This window comes from Camelus bactrianus, chromosome 2 (genome assembly GCF_048773025.1).
Source record: "Camelus bactrianus isolate YW-2024 breed Bactrian camel chromosome 2, ASM4877302v1, whole genome shotgun sequence".
Taxonomy (NCBI): domain Eukaryota; kingdom Metazoa; phylum Chordata; class Mammalia; order Artiodactyla; family Camelidae; genus Camelus; species Camelus bactrianus.
The window spans coordinates 34,492,655-34,510,577 of NC_133540.1; the positions used below are offsets into that span (position 1 = coordinate 34,492,655).

Sequence of the window (17,923 nt, forward strand, 5' to 3'; positions counted from 1 at the left end):
TCCACTCAGATTAAGCCATTCTATAAATGAATGGGGTGGAGAGAGGCCTGGATGGACACATGTGGAAGGAAACATCAGGAATAGGGAGATCCCCCCTTAACGGTTGCCTCTAGGGAGTTGAACCTGTACTGTGTGTAGGGTGGACTCGAGAAGAACGTTACTTTTCATTATAAGGGAAGAATAGCAATAGAAAGTGGGAGGTGAATGAGCATTGGTCTGTGCCTTGTCTTCACTTTGGTTTATTTTTAATCCTACTTTGCCCTTCCTCATCCCTCTGCAGATTTTGGTTGGGCCACCTGGGAAGAGGGGATGATGAAGAGATCAAAGGAGAAAAGAGTCAGTGCTGGCTTACTACTGTAAGTCAGTTCTCCTGAATGTTTATCTTCACCCTTCATCACCTCTGACGCAGAAGCCACACCTTAATCCATTTCCGTAGAGTTAACCTTTATTTAGCCCCCTCTCCTGTTTTGGGGTTGCACCATACCCTTGTTTTCTTTTGCTCTATATGAATACATTCTAACAAAGTGAGACTTCAGGGAGGACCCTCAGGCCCTGTGATCAGACGGAGGTGGGCTAATCCCAACAGTCCTTGTGTGATCCTTACCCATCCCTTTTCATTCCGTTTACTCCTCCCACTCTGTTGCACTAAGGATGCATTTCTCTAACCCTCAAGACTAAACATCTCTTCTTCCTCCATTTGTCAGGTGATCAAGAACTTGGCATTCAGAGTGTCTTGATCTGGGTGGTAGTTATGCAGGAAATAAAGGTATGTGAGAATTTACTGAAGTGTATACTTAAGACTAGTTCACTTTATCCAGTCTACTGTATGTGTTATACTTCAATTAGAAAAAAAAACTAGCCTTCAGTTTCTTGACAGTTTCTATCCATGCCCAGAACTGTCACAAATACAGGCAAGGCCCTTCCCTTAGACATTTATTATGACCACACTTTGAAGGTGGGACTTTCTGAACTTTATATCCTTTCCCAGTGTTTCTCAGTCTTTTAAATATTTCTTTTCCTCAAGACTTACTGAACATTTTCAAGGCACAATTAATTTTCTTCTTTACTAGACCTTATTAACTGAGACATAAAATCTACAAGCCTTAAAAAAAATTGTTACATTTGGCTGCATGAAAAAAAAAATCAACATCTGCATGATGAAAACACCATGAGTAACATAAAAATATGGATGAAAGATTAAAATGGGAAAAAAATAATCACAACTCAAATCACAAAGGTCTATGTCCCTAATGTAGACTTCTGATTGGTTTATAAGGAACCCAATAAAAAGACAGGCAAAAGATGTGAACAAAACCTTCCATAATATATGAGACACTAAGCACATAACAGAAGCTTAACATCACTCACCATAAAAGAAATGAAAATGGAAACTACACCAAGACATCGTTTTCAAGTTAGAAGCGTCATCATACGGTAACTATTCTAACTGCCTTTAAAACAGTAATTTGATTGTAGCCCTTAGAGGGATATTCTCAATGGGAAATTACAGAACAAGGAAGTTGGTTCATTCAACAATGACAACAGAATTTGCAAGGAAAATAAGGGAGAAATGAGAGGGAAACCCATAGATAAAAAAGCCTGAGAAAGCATATCTAAATCAATTGCAATGTATGGACCATATTTGGATTCTGATTCAAACATAAACATTCTAACATAAAATGTTAGAAGTGATGTAAAAAAAAACCACGAAACATTCTAAGACAATTCGGGAAATCTGGATGCTGATTGGAAATTTCATGATGTTAAGAAATGATTGAAAGTTTTTTAGGTGTGAACATTTTGCTACGGTTAAGTTTTAAAAAAAGAATTCTTAGAATTTAGTGATATAAATGCAACTATTTAAAGATGAAATGATGCCTGAGATTCCTTCAAAATAATCCCAAGGGGCAGGGAAATTGGCTGATAGGTATATGGAAGTTTGGTATAAATTTTTCAGTCTAAAAATAGGTTTTATACAGGGCAGCAGGGGAAGAGAAAATTGTCATTGTATGGTACATTAGCAAGTTATGTGAGTAAGGTCTTCACACACTTGAGATCTTTAGTTAGACGTGGGACTCTGATTCCATGAGACTCAAACCCCTAGAGATAGATAACGTACCCTTCTTGGCCACAAGAGAATGATAATGCCTTTGAGGAGAGCAAAATTCAGAGGTCCAAGGGCCAGCTGATTTTAAAACTGGCCTCAAAACTTGTTTCCCTCATTTATCTCCTTTTTTTTTTTTTTTCATTGCTAATTCCAATTCAGCCTGTATTCTCTCGTTTGGCCAATTCATGCCAAGGCTGTTATAGTACTACCTTATTATTTCTTCCCATAGCATAAAGCTCATAGAACAGAATTATTTCTGTGGTAAACACACTTAAGACCTCCCTAAACACTGGTATTTTAAAAAGGTCTAGCCAGAAAGTCATAGAACGGAGAGACACTGTTGATTAAAAACACTTTATACCAATGGGCAGAATTTATTTGCACTTACTATCTGGTTAGGTAAAAGGTTATTTCTTTAGAAAACCTGAAAAAATTTTCTGTTATTTAAAAATTTAGTATGTTTATTAAAATTTTTAAAAATAAAGAAAGAAAAACTGAAAAAATACAATTACATATACATGATACAAAATTTTTAAAATGCTCCCAAAATACTGTAAAAAACAAGTCTCCCTTCTGGGGAGGTTTCTCCCCAGATTTCTCCCTGGAAACATCAAAGCTAACAGTTTATTGTGTGTTCCTTCCAGAGATATTCTAAATATATTTGCAGAAAACATGATTATATATCACCAATGGTAGTAAATCAAATATGATTATTGAGTAATCCTTAACTTTCCCTAATCTGTGACTTCTTTGGGCTCCTTTTAACTTCTGGACTATTATTTACACAGCCAGCACAGAAAAACAGTTCTGAAAAAAATCTTTGCCTCACGTTTATTTCTTCTTTGGCTTTGAAAAATTGTTTCTTGATTTTGACAACTCTAGCAATTTCATTTTTTTCCAGATGGATAATCACAGGACTGAGTAAATAAGAATTTAAACTAATCGTGCACGAGTTCACTGATGGATTTCAGTGAACATTTTGCTTTGGGTTCCATCAGTGTCCTAAAAGTGATGTTTAAAAACAATAAAACTAGGCAATCCTGCTTTTGCCTCTTGTCTCCCTAGTTTCAGAATCGTGAGTTTTAATGAAGACCAAACCATGGGGATTTTTGATAAAAAGGAATCTTGACTTAAATGACAGTGTGTTAGATCAACCACTGCAGGAAGATCAGAGATGGGAGGAGAGGTAGGAGAGAGGGAGTGTGGGAGGGCGTCACTCCCTTCACAAGCCCATTCCTTCCCAGGTCCTGTGTTCTAGCTTCTCTTCTTAACATCTTTCTATGGGGAATGGGCCATGCTTGTCCACTGCCCAGCTTTCCAACAGCCTTTGGAGGGAGGCTCTCAGCAATGGTAGCTGCTTAAAGAAAGACTAAATCATTCGAGTTTGAGAGTTGGCAGGTTTAGGTTCATACCACATGCATAATATAAGCTATTTATATCAACCAACAATTATACATATAGCTAGATCAATTATCAAAATGTATATATTAAAAATGTTAAATAATATTTTATATAAAACTATACTTCAAGGTATGAAGTAAAAATCATAAAAACCTAGCAGCAGCCCTCAGGCCTGCAACCCCATCTCTTTTTCCCTCTTTATTTCCTTTTCCTCTCCTCACTCTCTTTCTTCTCTAGTTCAGCTAGTCCCTAAGAAACAGTCATTCCATCCTCAGGCACAAGTCAGATCTAAAGCTGGCCTCAGGCCCAGCCAACTCCATGCTGTCTCCTTCCAGGAGGAAGACCAGGCTACACTTACTAAAGAAAGTAGGTGAATCTTCTCGGAAGAGTCACGGGCAGAACAGCTAACCAAATTAAATAGAGGCCATAAAAATGCATCGTTCTGAAGGCCAAAGAGTCCAAGAATGGAATAAATGCCAAAACGGATCCATGTAAGTTTAAAAGTAACTAAAATTGCTAAAAAAATTAATCTTGCCCTGTGGCTTTTGACTCTGCCTGATAATGAAATAGATTAAGGCTCAAGTGGGCCAAAGACTTTTTCCTCATTTAATAAAAAATCTAGTGCCTGTTCTACCCAAATTGAAATTTTCACACATTATCTTATTCTGTTATTCGAAGTGCTGTAGCCTTGTAAATTCTATAATATATGATATAATACAATATAGTAAATAATATAACATATACATTAGTATAAAATTACTCTTATCTGTAAGTCCTAATTCCAGATTTCTAGAAAGGAAATTAGTTCATCTTGGGTGGAATGTCAGTTCTTGGCCCAGTTATGACCAGGTTCTTCGTTGGGTACACCTCCCTGAAAGTATGAAGTTCTTCCACCCACTTGTCCTAATGCAGACCATCCAGACACTTTTTGACCAATGATGTCTATCAGCTTCTTCAAGACTCATAATTCTGGGCTCTTGGAAAATGACCCTGCCCAGCACACCCTTGTATTCAGTTCCATGTGCATCTAGTGCCTATGAAATGTCAGGTGGTACAATGGACATTGGGAGGGAAAGATAAAGGCATTCTTTCAGAGGGAATTCAGTCTAGTTGCAGACAACCATATTCCCAAATATACAGAATTAACAATAGGCTGTCCTCATGTACTTAACACTTTAATAAAGATTGTGTTAAATGTAACTTTTTGGGGGACACTTTAATGGCAAAAAAAAAAATCACATTAGTCAATTTATTTAAAGTATGAAAATTAAAAACTCTCCACTTAGAAATACTGTGTCTGAGGAGAATAGACATGTGATTTCTTGTTAGCAGCTCTCTCAAATTTCTATGGAAAGAATAAAATAACTGACTAATGTAAAGCTTCAGGGTTATCACTTGTCTTGCCAACTATGATCATACATTTTTTAAAAATGAAGCCCCCCTTTATAAACAACACTATTATTTTCATTGCTCTTCCTTAAAACCAAACCTCCAGTGTACTGAGTGTTCTTAACTGACACTGCATTACCTAGAAAATAGAGATGTGGATTATTTAAGGCAGTTATTCTGAGTCAATAGTAGATCTGGAAAGATAACGTATTTGCCAGATGGCAGCCAATCTATTATTTTGTCTCTAGTATTTAACACAAACTTAGCCCTTTGTATACTTTTAAGTGTCTAACCATGATGTTCCAACAAGGGATAGTGGAATATTCAAGAACTGTTCCAGACAATTGCCGACCTGTTTATATTGGCAGCCGGTGTCCTGGCTGAAGACACAATACAGTATTCTGGGCAGTCACTTCCCAAAGCAAGATTCTTAGTTTAGTTTGGGATGTTTTCTCTAATACTGTTTTGTTGGGATTTAGGCATGGGCAGTGGCGACTGGGAGGCAAGTTTTGTATTTCTATCATTATTATTATTTTACTTTTTGTTTTGTGTTCATCTTAGCCATGGGTGACGACAGTAATAAACTGGTCTCTGACCATTGGCTAATTTGATTATGCAATTGCTTCTGTTGTTACCGAAAGCTGAGAGGGGGGAAATTATCCAAGGCAAGAAATTATTCAGCAGGGACATACAGAAGTGTACCATCAATTACAACAGCAAATTACTTTTCCATGTTTTGAACCTAGATTTCAATATTTTCCTCATTAACTCTGGACCATGTTTGAGAACAAACTGCTCCAGACAGAACCAAATTAAGTTCAAACCTGTCCTTCATACCTGAAAATGATGGAGTTCTCTGGAAATATAAGCTGTCAAAAAATGCAGCATGAGTATTATTTATAAACATGTGCCTTGGAATTAGCCAAGTGTAGATCATTCTGGAGACACTGAACAGCAGCAGTGCTCTCCACTAGGATGTTGTGATTTTGGTATCAAGATCACATACCACAAGGCAGACATCGTGGAAAATATTCACTTCTGTTATTGTCTGTTTAAAGAAACTGGGTAAGTGCTAGGAAGTTGAGGACATACAACCCCAAACCCAAGAAATAAAAATAAACTTAAGAAGACAAGATGTTCTAAAAGGGTAAATAAACATTATGAGTTATTTCCTTTCTGATAGCCATGGACAGACTGGTTAATAAGTGGTCAACAGGAACAACATTAAAATAAGTCTGTTGCTCTGTTGCCTTAATAATGGGGAAGTTAATAATGTTATAAGTTCCTCTTTCAGAAGTCATATATGGTCCATCCTCCGAGTAGAAATGAGCCTGAAATTTCTAGGAAGATGGGCACCCAGAAGTTTTTTCTTAAATATTTCCTTTTATTCCATAATTAGAGAATAGACATATTTTTTAAATTGAATTATAGTTGATTTACAATGTTGTATTAGTTTCTGGTATACAGCATTGTGATTCAGTTATACATATATATATATATTCTTTTTCATTACAGGTTATTACAATATAGTTCCCTTTTTTATACAGTAGGACCTTGTTTATCTGTTTTATATATAGTAGTCTGTATCTGCAAATCCCATACTTCTAATTTATCCCTCCCCACCTTCCCTTTGGTAACCATAATTTTTTTCCTGTGTCTATGAGTCTGTTTCTGGTTTTGTAAATAAGTTCATTTGTGTCATTTTTTAAGATTCTATATGTAAGTGATATCATATGATATTTGTCTTTCTTTGTCTGACTTACTTCACTAGTGTGATAATCTCTAGGTCCATCCATGTTGCTGCCTATGTGTTTAATTTTTTATAAGGGTACCCAGATGTTGGGTACTTAGGATGGGAAGGTGGCATAAAATTACAAAATATAGTTTACCACCACTATGGTTCATTACTATTATTTAGAGTTGTGCTGTTCATTATGGGAGCCGTGAGCCACATGGGGCCATTGACCACTTGAAATGTGGTTAGTGCATCTGAAGAACTGATATTTTAATTGAAAATTTAAAATAGGTACTCAATTTAGATATATGCAAACAATTTATTTTTAGTCTTTCCACTTTTCTCCGACTCTCTTAGTTTAAGCTCATCATCCATCCCTGGGGCTCCTGGAGTAGCTTCTTAACTGCTTTCTGGCCTCTGGTCTTACACTCTGCCAGGCTACTCTTAAAAAAAACCTGCCAGTTATAATGAAGATTTTCAATATTTTTTTGAAGTATAAAAGATATACAGAAAAGTACAAAATTGTAAGTATACAGTTTGATATGTTATAATGTGAACACAGCTGGTAAATGAACAACTAGGTGAAAAATAGAGCATTAACTGTATCGCAAATGTCCCCATTCATGATCCTTTCTGATTGCTTCCCCCTCCGTTTCTCTAAAGGTAGCATCCATACTTCCTACATCCACAAACTGCCTGTTTTATGTAAATGGTTTGCTTTCCTTAAATTATGTTTGTGGAATTCATCCTTCTTGTAATGTATATCTGGAGTTCATTTCCACTGCTGTATAGGAATTTAACATACTATATACCATAATTTATCTAGTCTATTCTTCATAGACACTTTAAGTTGTAGGCCATTATTAATAATACTACATTGAACCTTTAAAAATGTGTTTTGTGAATACGTTTCTATAGGATCTATTCCTAGTGAGTGAGTTACTGGATAGTAGAATATGCATGGGTCCAGTTTTCAAGGATAACTGTCATTTTTCCAAAGTAGTTTTATCAATCCACACTCCTGTAGGTAGTGTATGAGACTTTACAATCTGCAGCCTCATCAGGATTTGATACTGTCAATCTTTTTAAACTTAATTCATCTTATATAAAAGTGCTGTGGTTTTATTTGTATTTTCTGATGATTAATGAAGATCCGTATCTTTTTGTATGTTTATTAGAAAGTTGTTCTTATGAAGTTCCTGCTTCTCTTTTCCTCATTTTCTTGCAGACTATCTTATTTTTTTATTTTTTGATTTATAGCAGTTCTTTATATATTCACTTATGAGTTGCAAATATCTTCCACTCCATGATTTTTTCATTCTGAATGGTGTCTTTGAGGAACAGAAGTTTTTCATTTTATGTAATCCATTTTACCACTGCTTTCCTTCATGACAAGGGCTTTTTGGATCCTATTTAAGAAATCTTTCCATATTCCTAGGTTTTGAAGATATTCTGCCAAGTAATCTTTTAGAGTGTTAATTTGCCTTTCAGTTTAGATTTACAGTCCATCTGAAAATACATTTTTGTATGCACTGTAAGAGCTGAATTTCTTTTATTTTATATGATTATCCAATTGCCCCATATGATTTATTGAAAAGCCCATCCTCACTAGCTAAAGTGCTACCTTTGTCTATTGTGACCAGCTCATTCCAATTTTCTTGGTTTTAGTTCTGAAAGATCTATATCATGGGAACAGCCTCAGGCTCAGGCAGACTAGGACGGATGGTCATCTTACTTTTGTCATAAATCATGTATGTGTAAGTTTGGGTCTATTTCTGGATTCACTTTTCTTTCCTGAACAGAGATGATAACCCACTCTGTCCTAATTAGTTTTGGCTTGTTTTGTTTGTTGTATGAGGGGGTTGTAATTGGGTTTATTTAGTTATTTCCATTTGGAAGAGGTGCTGGGGATTGAACCTGGGACCTCGTGTGTGCTCTACCACTTGAGCTATACCCTCCCCCCATCCTAATTAGTTTTGTAATAAGCCTTGTTATCCTGTAAAGAAAGGCATCCTACCTTGTTCATTTCCAAGAGTCTTGGCTATTGTTAGAATTTTTTCATTTCCATCTTATAATCAGCTTCTCAATATAAATAAAAAATCCAAGATTGGAAATGCATTGATTCTATAGGCCAGTGTGAGGAAAATTAGATATTTATAATATTGAGCTTTCTAAACCGATTTATTTAGGTCTTCTTTACTTTCTTAAACAATGTTTTGTAGTATTCTGTGTGGAGGTCTTGTGTATGTTACGTTTTTAAGAAATTGATTTTGAAAATATGATGGTATATATAATCACTCAATTTTATATTCTAATACTTGTTCCCGATATCCAGATATACATTTGAATTTTGTATACTGGCTTTATATTCAGGGAACATGCTAAACTCACCTATTGATTTTAAAAGTTTGTATGTTAAGTTTAACATTCTTAATTATTTTGGATTTTCTACACAAACAGGTGGCTGGCTCCTAGGCTGTGTTTGCCAAACCCTGCTTTAGTCCATGTGTACGCTTCTTTTCCTGGAAGGGAGTCTCGTCTGTCTGCATGGTATGCTGGGCGCATGGGGGATGCGGCAGGAGGCCCAAATCACTGCTCTTGGGCACAGTGTGAGTCTCGAGCTTTCCAAAGCTGTCTCTACTTTCCTGGATATTGAGTCAATGGTGCCAAATCTGTTTCCAGCACCCTTCATTTCTTTGTGTAGATCCAAGTTTCCATCTGGGATCATGTTCCTTCAGCCTGAAGAATTTTCTTTAACATACCACGTAGTCCAAATATTCGAGGAAAAAATTCTCAGCTTTTGTCTAAGAATTTTTTTCACTCTCACGTTGAATGACATCTTTGCTGGTATAATATAGCAAATGTTTACTACGTAGGCAGTTTTTCCTTCCTGCACTTTGTAGATGTCATTCCATTGCCTTCTAGCTTGCATATTTTTTAATAAGAAGACTGCTGTCTTCTGTTTTTCTTTATCAGAAATCAAACTTTTTCAGTGAAGTACTCTAGTAAATATTTTTGGCTTTGCAGGCCAAATAGTCTGTCACAACTACTCAACTCCGCCATTCTAGTGAAATAAACGCCATAGACAATAGGTAAGCAAATAGGTGTGTCAGTGTCCAGTAACTTTCTTTATGAAAAAACAGGAGGCAAGATAGATTTGACTTGAGGGCTGTATATAGTGTGTGAATCTCTGTTTCTCCAGTTGCTTTTAACAGTTTCTCTTTATCACTGTTTTTAATGAATTCAATTATCATATGCCTTGGTATGATTTCCTTTGGAAATCCATTTCTTTATTCATTTTGTCTTGGACTTTCCATTTCTTGGAATTTCCTTTTTTTTTTTCATTTTGTCCATATTTTTCTTTATATTCTTTTAAGCTGCTAGTTTGTCAGTTCCTTCCTTTCCATAATTTCTGAATCGGCATTTTTTTCTTTCTACTTTTAAAAAATTGAAGTATAGTCATTTTATAATGTGTCAATTTCTGGTATATGGCACAATGCTTCACTCATACATAAATATACATATATTTGTTTTCATATTTTCACCATAAGCTACTATAAGTTATCGAATATAGCTCCCTGTGCTATACTGAATCTGTTTCTATTGACTGTTTTTTCTCCTAAGTATGTCATATTTTCTTCCTTTGAATGCCTGATAATTTTTGATCAGATCCTGAATATTGTGTATTTGTTAAATGCTGGGTTTGTTGTATTCCTTTAGAGTATTGGACTTTGTTCTGCATGCAGTTGAATTACTTATAGATGACTTTGATCATTTCAAGGCCCGCTTTTAATTTTCCCTGTAGGTAATGCTCTAGGGCTAATTTAGCTCCATTACTAAGCCATGGTCTTTTTAAGGAACACAAGACACAACCCAGGATAAAAGGGAAGACTAGTCAGTTTGGGAGGCCAGTATGAGATATACTTGAACATATTGCCAGGTGAGCTGGAATTAGTCAAATGAAAGCAGGAAGGGAGAAGTGGGGTGTGGGTGATGGTATGCTATACTGGGATTTGCATGTGTAGAAGCCTAGAGATGGCAAGTACATGATGTTGTCTGAATAAGGACTATGCGAGGTCCAGTATAACTTTGGAGGACAGAAAGGGAAGAATGAAGAGATGAGGCTGGTAAAGTAAGCAGTGATTTAACTGGTGCAGCAAATGAGCTTGCTAAGAACCACATTTCTTAACCATTTAGATCACTATCTACAAGTTTTTACAAAGCAAATCTCACTTTTTTGGAATCATGTTTGGAGTGCAAAAGAATAAGTGAAACAGATTATAGAATTTTATTTCATAAATTTTTTTGCAAGCTTTTTTAAACATGTAATTTGCTTAAGTCTTTTGTTCATATTTTTCTCCTACTTGTTACTGTCCCTCTGTTAGAGCATTGACTTTGGAGTTCTGAAGGCCTGGATTAAAATCTCAATTCTGATTTTTTAGCTGCATGATTTTGAGCAAATTTCTTAAACAGAGTCTTTCTTTATCCATAAAGGCGTAAGGGAGGGGAAAGGTATAAACTCACAGGGCTGACATAAGTTAAAAAGACATATAAATATCTGTGTCCAGCACATGACAGACAGCCAGCATATTAGTATCCTTGGATAAAAGCCCTAGGGAAAACAGCTCCTTTTCTAGCCCAGAAGTTCTCAACTGAGGCAGCACATTAAAATCATGTGAGAACTTTAAAAAATATTGATGCTCAGTCCCCATGTAGTTTAACTGGTCTGGGGGGGAGTCTGATATTATTTTTCAAAACTTTTCCAAGTGATTCTAACATAATCACTTCAACCAGCGGTTGAAGCCGCTGGTCTAGCCAGGGAAGGCTAACCTTTTCATCTCTCTGAAATCAATGTGTGTGTGTGTGTGTGTGTGTGTGTGTGTGTGTGTCTGTCTAGCACACAAAGCAAAACTTGAAAACATATTTATTAAGAGAAAAACAACTGCAGGCCATAACTGACACTGATGAGAGCTGGCTACACACTTGGCTGACTTCTTAGATTCTATTTTTAATGTTAAATCCACACTGGTTATGTAACACTGAGGCTAAAAGTTTTACATAACAAATCGCTTTGAATTTGTAAAACCCAGATTTGTTTTGTTGAATAAAAATCTTTATCTCTTAAAAATTATTTCTTTAGCAAAATTTCTTTTTATACAGGAAAAGCTGCTGTTGCTTTTTAAGTCAGCCTTTTTTCCAAGCACTGTTTATTTTGAATCCTTGTTTTTTTCAAATCCCTCATTCATTTTGAGTTTCATTCACTCCCAAAAAGGACTCTGTAAGAAAATTAACTTAATAAAACAAAATAAGGCTAGCTCTATGATGATATGACAGTTTGGTAAATGCCTAAGAATATATATGTATATGGAACAGCTTATATTTTAGACTTATTTTTAAAGCTTCTTTGGGGTAACTTTAAATTCATATTTCCTTGCTTTCACTTTAAACCTGTTTGTTACAGGATCACATTATCCAAAGTTTAACCTTATTCTTGTAGATTGTATTACTGAATTACTAATAAGTTAACATTTCCTAGTAAGTTTTCATAAGCTGAGAAGAACTTATCCTTTACTTCCGGAATATTTAGTTTTAGAAACCCAATCTTATTAGGAAAAAACAGAGGGTAAAAGGATATACAAAGTACAACACCTTTATGAGGAAAAATACCATATGTAAATGTAAAACATTATTTCCTCTGTTTTAGCTTTCTTGGTATAGAGTATATTGTGTGGAGTATACAATAGGAAAAGATACACTAGGAATTAAGAACTGGAACTAAGTACACAGTATCAAAATGGTCATTTCCATTAAGATCTGGGTACTAGAAAGATTATGCCAATTATGTTTAATTAAACCGGGCTGGGCACACATTAAGCATTCAATCCTCTTTCATAAGAGGGTAGCAGAAAGTACTTAAAGAGGTAGTATATGAAAAGACAAGTACTTTTGTAAATAACATCATAAAAAGAACAGATCTAAATGAAAAAGAACATTATAGATCTGAGCTAAAGACTTACTTTTGAAATATTTTTGTTCTTTCCAAATGTGACTTAAAAATCGGCCTTCTGAACCTGTCACAAAGTCCCCAAATACCTCTACACATTACGAGAGATCTTTATTCCTACATCCACAGGAGTCTTCTGGAAACCTAAGGTATGGAAACAAAGGCCAGGAATCTCTAGCCCAGTGTTGCCCTACTTCTCTGGTTATTCAGCTTAAAGAGAAGTGATGGGAAGATGCCTGAAGGGAGACTGAGCTACACTCCTTTCTCCAACTCGAGCTATGGAAGTGTCACAAGCCAGTTTCACAGGCACCTGCCTAGAGGATGGGTTACCCAGGCTTACACGACCAACCACATTTGTATTTTCTTCTTTGTATAGCTCTCTGAAAAAAACCTCTACTGTTCTCAGGGTGCCAGTAAAGATCTTTGAGAGGAACAGGCTTAGATGCCTAGTTTTTAATTTTTGTGAGTAGTGAGACCTAATGTGCTCTTCTCAGCAAAATTAGCAGCTACATTTTAACTGATTACCTTGGATTGAACTGAAGAGAAATAGTAGTAGTACCCTAGCCAGCCTTCACAGTCAGACCCCACAACATATGCAAGAGCAAGGGTTAGGAATACGGGGAAAGGGAAGACCTAATATGACAACTAAACCAAGCTGCAGTCAAGTGATAGGGATGCTAACTACTGAGGAGGAAAATCATCAGAGCAATCCTAAGTATCGGCTTATTGAAGAGGCTCAGACGGATGAATTTTTGAATGAAGCTTCTGATTATTCTGGTTCCAAGATTTCCACAGGTATAAATGCTTTAAATTCAGCAAATAATGTTACTGTGTTTTTAATCTTAAAAGGAAATCTTTAATTTCAAGTCTTTGGTACTGGTATGAAGTTATTGAAATGTTTAATGTTATATAACTAGAACTTTATCTTTCTGTTATCATTTTGGAAAAAATTCAGTATGTATTACCTTGAGACATACGATCCTTAAATGATCATAGATAAAACTTTGGGTAGGTCTAATGGTCTTTATGGAAGTTTCCCATAGAAGCAGCTGAACCCAATATCAACCCAGCAAATATTTAATGACTTTATCAATTTTAGTAAATGCTAAGACTGATATAACCTGATTGTAAGTCATTATCTAGCCAGTGGACAACTGAACACATTGGGTAGCTCAGACACCCACTATGAGAATAGGAAGTCACAGGAAAGGAAGTTGATAAAAGTCCTTCTGGGTCAGTGATTTATATGGAAGAGAAAGCTCAATCAATTCTGCAAAGAATTTCCAGTTTAAACGAATCCAATCAGGTTTCCTAATCTTCCTTGTGACTAGAAACAGGTTAGGAGTGGGATGCGGTGGAATGAGGATGAGGAGTTGTTTTTAACTCCTGCCATTAAAAGCTTGGGAAAAAGATAAACCCCAAATCACCAAAGGCCATTCTTTCCTTAAAATGTTTTCAAAATAAATAGGAGACCAATCTTCAGAACAATGTGCAACCATGGGTAAGTTAAAACTTTTATGAATGGGGACAAATGGGCTGACTCCTGAATACTGTGTAATCAAGACCCAGGAGCCCCAAATGGTTGCCAGTTTCCTGGCAAAAGAACATGTGGGACGGTACAGGCTGACATTTTGACATTTTATCTCAAACTGTGAAACAATTGTGCAAAACATATGACTCAAACAACAACAACAACAACAAACTCAGAAAAACCCGGATGAACGACTCTAAAAATATGTGATCAATTTTTAATATTCTGAGGATTAAGTAACAAAAATCAAAGTTTTTTTTACGTGACTAGGTTCATTTCCTCTGAATTCTTCTAAGAGTTAAAAACAAACTATCACACTTATTGATTTAGAACCATCAGATTTTACTTCAGGAAAATCTAATACCTTTCAAAAAGTTATAATTTTAATGTTAGCACAAAAAATTACTTCCTAACATTTTTCATTTTTCATTTAAAAAAAACTTTTCCGCAGCCAAAGATTCCTATTTTTGAATTACAGTACTGCAAGGCACATACAGAACTCACCTCCTTCAAAACACACAGAAGATATACTCCCTGAAATAGAATTTTTAAAATCCTCAAATAATTAGAAATACTACAAAGTTAGCAATTTTTAGGTAAAAATGTGGCTCCTACAGGATCATGCACCTTTCTTAAAATCAATTCAGCACATATGTATAAATAATCCTTTTTTAAAACATTTGTACTTGAAATGCAGATACAGTGATGCTGAAGACAGCACTACACAAACCTGAAAAGTACTACAGCTGGATGAATTTTATGTTATTGCCTTCAAGAGAGACTGTATCATCTCTAGTATTTTCAAAGACTTGAATTTAATAATGGATAACTACACAGGTAATCTAAATAAAAGATTTTTTCTTTCCTTTTTAACAATATTTCCTTCAACTCTAATACCAATTCTTTTATAAAGGATAATAAATGAAATTTTTTTTTTTCTTTCAGTAAAACCAAGGACAGGACCATTTAAATACCTCTACTAAATTTAATGCAGCTTAATTAGGGACCAGGTATATATTTTCCTCTGAAAATTTTTGGTCAAGCATGTCTAACCATAAAAGCAAATGGAATTTTAAGAGGTAGATTTTTTTCCCATGATGCATTTTGTTAATAAATGTATTGTCAAGAAAATAAAAACAAGCACTGAATGTGTTTTCTCAAAGTATAAGGGTCTAATGAAAAGAAAAATAAAAGATAGATATGATACTTGTTACAGTCTGACATTTTAACAGTCATAATATTGGCTGTTTTGTGACCAGTGCATTTGGACTCTCTCAGCATCAAAATACGAGTCTGCCAACAGTATTAAATCCTCCTCCACCCCCACCACCAGTTGGTCCGCAGCTTCCTGGTGGATCATTGTCATCAAATCCATTGGGTCGAAATGAACAGGAGGCAGATGCAGCTTGTAGGGCCCGGGCTCGAGCATTCAACTCTTGTTCCTAAAATTAAAAATAATTTTTATGAAATTAAAATTCTAAATACACATGGATGGACACAGCACCTATATAAATATTTTAAAATTGCCTCAATACGCATCCTTCAACTCTCAGTGACTGTAAAAATATTGATTACACTGATCCTTACCAAATCTTACTAAAGTAAAGTATATAACCACAGATGGCGCAAACAAGATAGCAAAATCCTGTTGTAACTCTACGGAATGACAGATCCTAAAGGCCGTGTTGTTTCAATACTGCACTTTATAGAAGAGGAAATTGAAGCCCCATACTTAAAATTTCTCTACAGAAATATTACAGTTCTTGCAACACTCATCCACACATACAGGAATGGATTTCTTTTCTAATACACAGAACAGAGAATTCAAAGGTCATGACAGTGGATTATCTACTCCCCATCAAGTGGGACCATTTTGGGAGTGGGCGATTACAGTAAAAAGCATAAATACTGAAAGAAGGCTGAATTTTTTTCTATCCTTTCCTCAGAATATTTCTCAGTAAATAAAAGATATCAGAAACACTGCTAAGCACAATGGAGCCTGTCTCCTTACAGTATTACTTAATGCTTTCCCTACCAGATTACTAGAACTTTTATAAGGAACCGTATTCATCTCAGTGTCAGACAAATATTAGGTGCTCAGTGAGTATTAATGACCTCAGATTGGAACACTACTAGGTACTTAGCTACAAAAGGAGTATATGTGAATATTTATTTACTCATAAATAAATCAACTGCAAATTCATTTGACAAGGTGAAGAACTAGATTCTACAACTGGCACAAACTCCTTGTAAGAACAGGGAGAATATTCTGGCAGACCCCTTTTTCTGGGAAAGAGTCTATAACTTTCTGAAGAGGTCATCAATGTGAGCAAGGCCTGCAAGCCAGGTAACAGCACAACCCTTAACTGGTTGGGTGTCATCATCTTAAAGAACCTTCACAGTACACTCAGCATGAATAACAAAAACCGTACGATTTCCAGTTTTTCAACTAAAAGCCTAACTACTTTGCTCCTCTGGGCCATAGTACTATTATTTTATAATTTCTAGCTAAAATTTCTTAGTTGACTATTCTACCTCCTTCATGAGATGTCCAGTTTTTCACTATGGAGAAAACCCCCCAGGCTTACCCTGACATGTATCTGTCATACTATGGACACCTTGTTTCTCAGTAGCACACAGTGACTGCTGTGCGATTCCCAGTACACAGATTATCAAGAACCACATATTTTTTTATGGCTGACTGTGACCTTAGATAAGAAATCCTCATAGTAGAATGGCTTAATTAACCAGTCTCTGACAGGCCTCAGAGAGGCTTTCAAACTTAATTTGCAGGATATTTCTCAAAAACATTTTTTCCATTTACTCTATCATTTACAACATTTATAACTGGCTTCTCTGTATAGTGGCTAACGACACAATATTTTCCAGGAGATATGTTAATTTATTCTTCAATCTGTAAAGTTAAAGTAAGAACTATAGATTTTTTTTTAACATACAGAAAATAAAAACCATAGTTATTTCGGAAATAGACACAAAAATAAGAAACAAAAATCCTCTGCTCTATAACCTATTAAACCAGCTAAACAATCAATGAAAATATGACTCTGTATCTAAGAAATAATATCTGGTTTACGATTTGCACATGTTCCCTAAAGAATGAAATTAAACTTAATGAATATGGAAGGTGGAGTTCAAGAAGTTCTGTTCCTAAAAGATATGGTGAATTTTGCCTGGACTTTGTTGAAAAGTGATTTCCTGCCAGAATATGTTGAAGGAGATACAAAATACAAAAAAATTGAGTTAGTAACTCCATTGCTTCTGAGACTCTTGAAACCTATATTGTATTTCAAGACAGAGCATCCCAAGAAAGTAATATTCCTTTCTGCTTTCTTATCTACTTATACAAATACATGGCTAACAAGAAAAACGTATGAAATTCTGTTTTTAGAAGCTTAAACAATGGATAAAAGTAGGCTTTTCATTTTATTTCTTTTAATATAGATGAGAACATTATGTAAATGTCACAAATTATGAGTCTCATAGCATATGTAATTTATATCCCAATTTTATATCAAGTATGAAAGTTAATTATTTCAGCAGTGGACAGTTGACCTAGTGAGAAAAAAGAGTTACTATTGCTTTGGGACAAAACCCTTTCAGTATATTTAGATTTCTCATTCAAGTAAATCTGTTAACATTAAATTAATCCATTTTTTCCCTTTAAACTACACAGATATAATGTATACTCTTCTGTATGTATGACAAAGCAAAATATTAAGACATTAAACTACCACC

At 35.3% G+C, this 17,923-nt stretch overlaps 1 protein-coding gene across 2 annotated transcripts in view; it reads right to left on the reverse strand.

The window, feature by feature from the left end:
* Positions 1 to 14,370: 14,370 nt before the first annotated feature.
* The window catches only part of USP38 (ubiquitin specific peptidase 38), a 31,066-nt gene continuing 27,513 nt past the window's right edge, over positions 14,371 to 17,923 (reverse strand). For both annotated transcript variants that reach the window (XM_010954597.3, XM_074378036.1), the window contains one exon: positions 14,371 to 15,609. In XM_010954597.3, the coding sequence (XP_010952899.2) occupies positions 15,448 to 15,609 (162 nt within the window). In that variant the 3' untranslated portion in view covers positions 14,371 to 15,447. The remainder of the gene's footprint in view (positions 15,610 to 17,923) is intronic.